Genomic DNA, 8,601 nt, shown 5'->3' with positions numbered 1-8,601 from the left:
GGGCCGCGCCGGCCTATGGTCCGGGGGCCCGGTGCCCCCCTCCGGTCCTTCCCGGTGTTCTGGATGCTTCCGGTGAAAATAGGAACCCGGGTCTTCGTTTCGTCCAATTCCGAGAATATTTCGTTACTAGGATTTCGAAACCAAAAACGACGTAAAACGAGAACCGGCACTTCGGCATCTTGTTAATAGGTTAGTTCCGTAAAATGCACGAATATGACATAAAGTGTGCATAAAACATGCAGGTATCATCAATAATATGGCATAGAACATAAGAAATTATCGATACGTCGGAGACGTATCAGGGGGATGACCCCCGGTATGCCAAAGGCATGCCGGATTTGCCTTGTTTAGGCTGTTGAGGTACCGGTTTAAAGATTATTCCGGACAAAAGAGTTAAGCTTATGACTAAGTAAATCTATATCGGTATCCCAGGAGGGGTATACCGGAATAGGCTAAGAAGGTACCGGATTACGGTGCAGTGCTACATCGTAGCACGTCAGCAAGCTGGTCAAAGATTCTCTCAAGAGCTAGAGGACAAAGATGAGCGAAGCACTTCAGCTTTAATCGAAGCTCTGAGGACAAAGCAGAAGATGACGTAAAAGGTACCGGAGGATGTCACCGCGCCTGATTAAAGGTTTACCGGTGTCATCAGGTGCCAAAGAGGCTTTGTAAAGTAGTTTGTCTAGTCAAAGATGCCATTAGGGTTTCCTAGGGTTTCTTCCCCTGTAAGCCACCCTCTCCCCTATATAAGGAGAGGGGGCACACCCTATCGCGGGTACGTCCTACCTTGTACTGAAAAACCTGTAACCTTGCTCGATCATGGAATAGAGAGATCCAAAGTTGAGCTAGTTGTTTTGTTCTTCTTCTTCAACCTCTGGCCAAGGCCAAGTTCATCAAGAGAGCATCCGGAATTCCATCCGGAATCCATCCCCATATAACCAAAACCCTCCCCCGAATCCTCTAGCGCACATTCGGCCCCAACTTAAGCCATCCCATGGCATCTGTCTGTTCACCACGACGACAGTTTCTTATGCGCTCTCGCAGTGAGGTGCTCTCTATTTATCAGCGCTTTGCGGCCATGGTTCGTACTCAGTATTCCACGCCTATTCGTGTATTTGTGCTGATTCTGCAGGAGAGTATATCTCCCAGCACCTGCGTGGTGTCCTTGCTGAGCAAGGCACCCTCGCTCAGTTCTCGTGTCTCCGCGCCCATGCTCAAAATGGTGTCACCGAGCGTAAGCATCGTCATATTCTTGAGACTACTCGTGCTATGATGATTGCTTCCTCTCTTCCGCCGCATTTCTGGGCTGATGCTGTCGCTACGTCGACTTACCTCATTAACATTCTGCCTTCTGCTGCCCTTCAAGGTGGCATTCCTCTCTAGCGTCTTTCTGGTAGCTCTCCAGACTACTCAACTCTTCGTTTATTTGGTTGCGTTTGCTATGTCCTTCTCCCTCCTCGCGAACGCACCAAACTGACCGCTCAGTCTGTTGAGTGTGTTTTTCTCGGATACAGTGATGAGCATAAGGGCTATCGCTGTTGGGACCCTGTTGGTCGTCGGATGCGCATCTCTCGTGGTGTCACGTTTGATGAGACGCGTACCTTCTATCCTCGCCCTACCTCTGGTACTTACCCGGTGGATGATATCTCTTTTCTTCTTTTTCCGGATGCACCTCCTGCTGTCCCTTCTCCTCCACCTCCTAGTTCTGATGCGCCCCCTTTGATTTCGGCGTCATCCTCTCCTCCGTCTAGTTCCCCTAGTACTCCTCGTTCTCCGGCTTTGGATCCTTCCTCTGCTGTTCCTTCTTCCTCTTCTTCTGGTGAGTCGTCCGCCGCAAATGAGCTTCCCTCTTCACGGCATATTTGTCAGCGTCGTGCTCCAGCCCGTTACTCTCCCACTCAGTGTGGTCTCTCTGTCGTCTCCGAGCCGACTTCTTATCGGGATGCCGAGCGTCATCCTGAATGGCAGCTTGCCATGGCTGAGGAGATCGCTGCGCTTAAGCGCACCGACACCTGAGATCTTGTTTCTCCCCCTTCTGGTGTTTGTCCTATCACGTGTAAGTGGGTCTATAAAATTAAGACCCGCTCTGATGGATCTCTTGAGCGCTATAAAGCGCGTCTTGTGGCTCGTGGCTTTCAGCAGGAGCACGGCCGTGACTATGATGAGACTTTTGCCCCTGTGGCTCATATGACCACTATGCGCACTCTTCTTGCTGTTGCTTCTGTTTGACGCTGGTCTGTGTCCCATCTTGATGTTCATAACGCTTTTCTTAATGGCGAGTTGAGTGAGGAGGTTTACATGCAGCCTCCTCCTGGGTATTCTATTTCCGATGGGATGGTTTGTCATCTTCGACGTTCTCTTTATGGCCTGAAACAGGCCCCTCGTGTCTGGTTTGAGTGCTTTGCCTCTGTGGTGACTGCTGCTGGTTTCTCTCCTAGTTTTCATGATCTAGCACTTTTTGTTCACATTTCTCCTCGTGGACGCACTCTTCTCCTTCTCTATGTTGATGATTGATCATTACTGGTGATGATCCTGAGTATATTGCCTTTGTCAAGGCTCGTCTTCGTGATCAGTTTCTTATGACTAATCTTGGTCCTCTTCGCTATTTTCTTGGGATTGAGGTTTCCTCCACTTCTGATGGATTTTCTATCTCTCAGGAAAAGTACATTCAAGATCTTCTTGCTCGTGCTGCTCTTGGGGATGAGCGCACGGTTGACACTCCTATGGAGCTTAATGTTAAGCTTTGTCCTCCTGATGGTGATCCTCTTCCTGATCCCACACGTTATCGCCATCTTGTTGGGAGTCTTGTTTATCTTGCTGTCACTCGTCCTGATATTTCTTATCTTGTTCATATTCTGAGTCAGTTTGTCTGAGCTCCTACCACCGTTCACTACAGTCATCTCCACCGTGTTCTTCGTTATCTTCGTGGCACGATCACTCGCGCCTTTTATTTCCTAGTTCCAGCACTCTCCAGCTCCAGTGCTACTCGGATGTTACGTGGACGCGTGATCCTACGGATCGTCGTTCACTTTCTGCTTACTATGTGTTTTTTGGTGGTTCGTTTGTTGCTTGGAAGACGAAGAAACATGTAGCGGTTTCCCGTTCGAGTGTTGAGGATGAGCTACGGGCTATGACTCTGTTGATTGCTGAGGTGAGCTGGTTACGGTGGTTGCTTGCAGATTTTGGGGTATCTGTTACGGTGATTACTTCTTACTCTCCAAACTCAGTGTTGTGGATCCATCATGAGTTTAAGGGGGGGTGTTAGCCTATATATCTGTATATTGTAGTTTCCCCATATATTAGGGGGTTTCCTGTATATTTACACCTGTACATGTACTATATATCGTGGCTTTTGACCTCTGGTAGTACAACAAGCGTATTGTCCTAACAGTGGCCATGGATGTGGGCGAAGTTCATGAACACCATGTCATATCGACCACGAACTTCCCTACTGTTGTAACCCGTTTGGTGACGGGTGATCATGTTATGTCTTAATGGAATATATGCAAATGTTCCTTATAATTTTTTTTGTTCCGGTGTCACTTTCGCTTGACTCCAGCAGATCGTCTCTTATATCCTCAAAACAAACAAATAAACAATCAAAGTAAGTATTTATTCTAGAAAAGAAAAACTTCATCAAAGCAATTAGAGCATCTCCAGTCGCGTCCCTCAAAAAACGTCCGGCACAAATGATTTGGGGCATGTTTAGGACCGCGCCGGACAAAAAGAGATCAAAAATCTGTACAGAAAAGAGACCCTTTCCGCACGCGTCCCTCAAACGACGATCCGGATGCATGCATTTTAATAGAAGGGACCACCCCATGTGGAAAAAGTAGGTGAGAGAAAGTGTGGGGAAAGAGAATGGCATGTGGGGACTAGGGGCGCATGCATGCATATGGGCTCTCATTTTGTGTCGGCGTCCCGGTAGAGACTCTATACATAGTAGCTCTCTGCGACGCCGGACACAAAATGAGGCGCTATTTAGCTTTAGGGCAGGGACGCGATTTTCTCCATTTCTTGTCCGCCGTCCCCCAAACGCCATTTGGGGGACGCGACTGGAGATGCTCTTATGCCTCCGAATCAAAGTTTCCGATTTCGTCCGGCACCAGCCAAGATCGGGCCAAACCTCAGCCGCTAAATCGCAGCGGCATCTACCCGAAGAGTCCAGCGATAGCAAGCGATTCCATCGCCATCCAAAGAAAACAGAGCCACTCCTTTGACTAAACCCCAAACCCCTTTTGGAAAAGAATACACACGGATGGACAGGCGACGGCACACGTACAATACACTGTACACGCGTGAGGTGCACGTGTCGAGCAGGCAGCGCACATACCCCGGGCAGCCCGACGCGTTCCCAAACATTCCGGGGCCAGAAGAGCCTTCCGGGCCACGCAAACGCGAGGAGCGCTCCCAGCCAAGCATTCCGATCGCGTGGCCCACCTGTCACCCGCCCCGCAGGAAGAAGCACCGTGCACGCGGTCCACCGTGACTCGGCACCCGCGCCCCTGCACCCTTATCAGATCGGTGCAGTGGACCGCGTTCTTTTCTAGGTTTCCTCCGGGTCCGCTATAAATACAGCGCCAGGGACTCGGTGACTTTCCCATCCTCAGACGCTCGTCATCATTTGTTTATTTACCAAGTAAATCCACTTCGTTCCCCATCTCGCCGGAGCAAGACCTAGAATTCATCCGAGCCTTCTGCTTTCGATTTCCCGAGATCTGTGAGAAGAACAAGAAGCGGATCCATCGAGGGGCCTTCGGTGTTATTCGCGGAATTGTAAGATTTCTCCCTCTCGGTTAGTTAGTTCCTGCTGTTCAGATCGATTGCGTTCGTCTCGTCTCGTCTTCGATCCGCCGTAGAAACTTGTTCCCTGTACCTACGATTCATTTTGTTGAGGTAAATAGTATGGATCGTATTTGTTCAGAAAAGGCGCTGTCTAGAATATGTTTAATTTTCCCGACCTTCTGTCATATGCAAGATAGTCAGGAAGTTCTTAGTTATCTGTCTTAGTGATGTCTAATAATTTTAGTCCGTTCATCAATTCGCGGTAGATTAACTTGTATTTCCAGACCTTCTGTATATGCAAATCAATTGTCTGAAGGTGACTTGTTGGATCTTAGTGCTTCATGCTGAATTGATTTGTATTCCCCTTTTAGTTTCCTCTCTTTTGTTATGCTCCAGATTGGCTAGTCTTGATCCAATTCGAAAATCAATTGAAATATAATCTTAATGTAATTACTGATATTTTATATTCCTCCTCTACCTTATGTGGATGATGAAATATGAAAACTGACCCTGGCTATATGGTTTTACATTTCATCGTTCTGCCTTAGCGATGTTCAATTGTTTTGGTTCATTCATAAATTCGAGGTAGATTTATTTGTAATTTCAGACATTCTGTAGTATAGAAATCAATTGTCTGAAGGTGCCCACTTGATCTGAGTGGTTCATCGAAATTCAACTGAACTAATAAATTCAGTGTAATTGGTGATATATTCCTCTAGGTTATGCGGGTGATGAAACATGAATCCTGATAAGATAATGCTTATTACTGTGCACTTCTCTAGCTGGTATTATATTTCATCCTTTCTCACAATACTCTTGTTCTCTGCACTGCAGAATTTGATGTTCTATGGAGTCCAAGGCTGGTAAGAAGTCTAGCAGTAGTCGTTCATCACTCATGTACGAAGCTCCCCTCGGCTACAGCATCGAGGACCTCCGCCCCGCCGGCGGCATCGAGAAGTTCCGCTCCGCTGCTTACTCCAACGTATGTCTCGAACCAATCAACCTTCTATCTTGTTGCTGTTGCAGTTCTTGTTAAAGATTAGCTGCTAACTGTGACAATTGCTTCATTTTTGCAGTGCTCCAGGAAGCCATCTTGATATCCCTCTCGTGTGCCCCATCCCAATTGCTTAGAATTCCTTTCCACCTTCGTTCTCAGCTTTCTTAAATTTCTCTGGCCAGCTGCTTATTAGTGACCAGCAAATCCTCTTTTTTTCTTTCAACCAACATTCCGAAACAATGGCAGTCCTGTCGGTTGCTGACCTCCCCCCGGTCTCTGCGATCGGGTTCGAGGGGTATGAGAAGCGCCTGGAGATTACTTTCTCTGAGGCGCCAGTCTTTGCTGACCCCAAGGGCAGGGGACTGCGTGCTCTCTCGCGTGCCCAGATCGACTCTGTTCTCGATCTTGCCAAGTGCACCATTGTCTCCGAGCTCTCCAATGAGACTTTCGACTCCTATGTCCTCTCTGAGTCAAGCCTCTTTGTGTACCCGTACAAGGCGGTGATCAAGACCTGCGGCACTACCAAGCTCCTGCTGGCCATTCCAAGAATCCTTGAGCTTGCTGAGGAGTTATCCCTGCCACTCGCTGCTGTGAAGTACTCCCGTGGGACCTTCATATTCCCTGAAGCACAGCCCTCTCCACACAAGAACTTCTCTGACGAGGTTGCCTTCCTCAACGGCTACTTTGGTGGCCTCGAATCTGGTGGCAATGCCTATGTGATTGGTGATCCTGCGAAGCCAGGCCAGAAGTGGCACGTCTACTATGCCACCCAGCAGCCTGAGCAGCCTGTGGTTAACCTTGAGATGTGCATGACTGGTCTGGACAAGAAGAAAGCTTCCGTCTTCTTCAAGACCTCTGCTGAAGGCCACACATCTTGTGCTAAGGAGATGACCAAGCTCTCTGGTATCTCTGACATAGTCCCGGAGATGGAGATCTGCGACTTTGATTTTGAGCCATGTGGCTACTCCATGAATGCCATCCATGGCTCTGCTTTCTCCACCATTCATGTGACCCCTGAGGATGGCTTCAGCTATGCGAGCTATGAGGTCATGGGCTTGGACCCTGCCTCCATGTCTTATGGTGAGCTGGTCAAGAGGGTGCTGAGATCCTTTGGCCCGTCAGAATTCTCTGTTGCTGTGACTATCTTCGGTGGTCGCAGCCATGCTGGAACCTGGGGTGAGAAGCTGGCTGTTGGGGCCTATGATAGCACCAACATGGTCGAGCAAGAGCTGCCGTCAGGAGGCCTGCTGATCTACCAGAGCTTCACTGCCATGGGCGAAATCTCCACCGGGTCTCCAAGATCTGTCCTGAACTGTTTTGTTGATGACAGTTTGGAGAATGGCCCCAAGGACACCAAGATGAATGCTTTCCTCTGCTGGGAAGAGGATGCTGCGCAGGAGATAGACGAGAGGGACGGGAAGAAGATGAGGAGCGCCTGATGGTGATATGCTTGCCAAATGAGCATACGTCATGTTCATTTGTTATTAGAAACCTCTTTTCCTGTTTGGATGCTGTTATAGTTTATGGGTACTGTGAAATATGAAGCCTCTCGGTGGTCTGCGGTTGTCTGCCACTTTGAGCGAATGTAAGGACATACCTATATTTGAAATGCAGTATGGTTTATTGATTATAAATAAATCTAAGTAATCAACTGTTCTTTTTTCTCGTTGTTTTCTTGAAATCATTGCTGTAACTTATGCTTGTAAAATTGCTGAATGTACCTTTTGCTTTTCGATGTGGAGTATTCCACTACTGACTGTCATCTCGTTCTGATGCTTGGCTGGCTAGTGTTCAACATGACGGGCACAAATGCACAAGCAGCACTGCCGTCATGTCCAGCCACAACAAACGCAACTTCTGATCAATGAAATTGTTTTTCGTAAAATTTCCTTCATACCGAGTCATCTTTGCCCCTGGAAGCACGTTTCATTTTGAGTAGACCACAAAGTCCATCAAACAGACAGACGATTTTCACTTAGCCACCACCAAGCAACAGATTCAAAATTATCACCAAGTCTCTTATCGAAGATACTAGTAGAGATAACCCCCCACGCAAATTTAACCACGACACAATCAAATAACAAGTGGCTAGCAGTCTCATGTTCATTGCAAAATAAACAGGAAGAATCATCCACATGTCCTCTTTTACTAAGATTAGCCCTAGTTTAAAATTTGTTACTCCCTCCATTTCTAGATATAAAGCCATATAATTTTTAAGAATTTTTTAAAATATAAGGTGTATTGCGTTGTACCACTTGTATCTTGTATGGAAAGTGTTTTTACGGATTTGATTACGTTTTTATCTTATGTAAAGTCCTCTATTAACTCACATCAATTGCCTAGAGTTGATCCGGCCAAATATGGTGTATTTTTTTCCTCAATGTGTGTGTTTTAATTTTCGCGCTAGAAACTATATGGTTTATATATAGAACTAGAGGGGTATTGAAAATGTGAATCCAGGGTGGAACATGCAACTTCGACACTGCGTTCATATGAATAAGAACAATGTCACCATTATTCACAATTCCACGCGAAGAGCTGACAGAGTAAGACCCATTCATATGAATAAGAACAATGTCACCATTATTCACAATTCCACGCGAAGAGCTGACAGAGTAAGACCCATATGGGTGAAAGAGCCAAATAGATCAACTAACTCCAATCAGTGATCACAAGGTTATGTGAAATAGTTTTCTGAAGTAAATTTAAGTTTAGAAACCATCCCAAGCATATGCAACTGACATTGTTGTTCATTAACAATGACACACAAGTCTCAAAAAGAATTGCAAGACAACAATGTCTATGTGTCCCCCCCCCCC

The 8,601-nt window shown here is 46.9% G+C and overlaps 1 protein-coding gene across 1 annotated transcript; it reads left to right on the top strand.

The window, feature by feature from the left end:
- The first annotated feature begins 5,908 nt into the window (after nt 1–5,908).
- Nucleotides 5,909–7,343, top strand: LOC124692625 (S-adenosylmethionine decarboxylase proenzyme-like). Its single transcript, XM_047226033.1, has one exon. It carries the CDS (start codon nt 6,022–6,024, stop codon nt 7,219–7,221), a length of 1,200 nt encoding a protein of 399 aa, XP_047081989.1. The 5' UTR covers nt 5,909–6,021; the 3' UTR covers nt 7,222–7,343.
- Nucleotides 7,344–8,601: the final 1,258 nt, after the last annotated feature.

This window comes from Lolium rigidum, chromosome 2 (assembly GCF_022539505.1).
Source record: "Lolium rigidum isolate FL_2022 chromosome 2, APGP_CSIRO_Lrig_0.1, whole genome shotgun sequence".
In the NCBI taxonomy this organism is placed as follows: Eukaryota; Viridiplantae; Streptophyta; class Magnoliopsida; order Poales; family Poaceae; genus Lolium; species Lolium rigidum.
Note: the sequence above shows the minus strand (reverse complement) of the source record. Positions and strands in the feature narration are given on the sequence as shown.

What these genes read in the sequence shown, in the direction of transcription:
- LOC124692625 (XM_047226033.1), top strand. Translation starts at nt 6,022, where the DNA reads ATGGCAGTCCTGTCGGTTGCTGACCTCCCCCCGGTCTCTGCGATCGGG.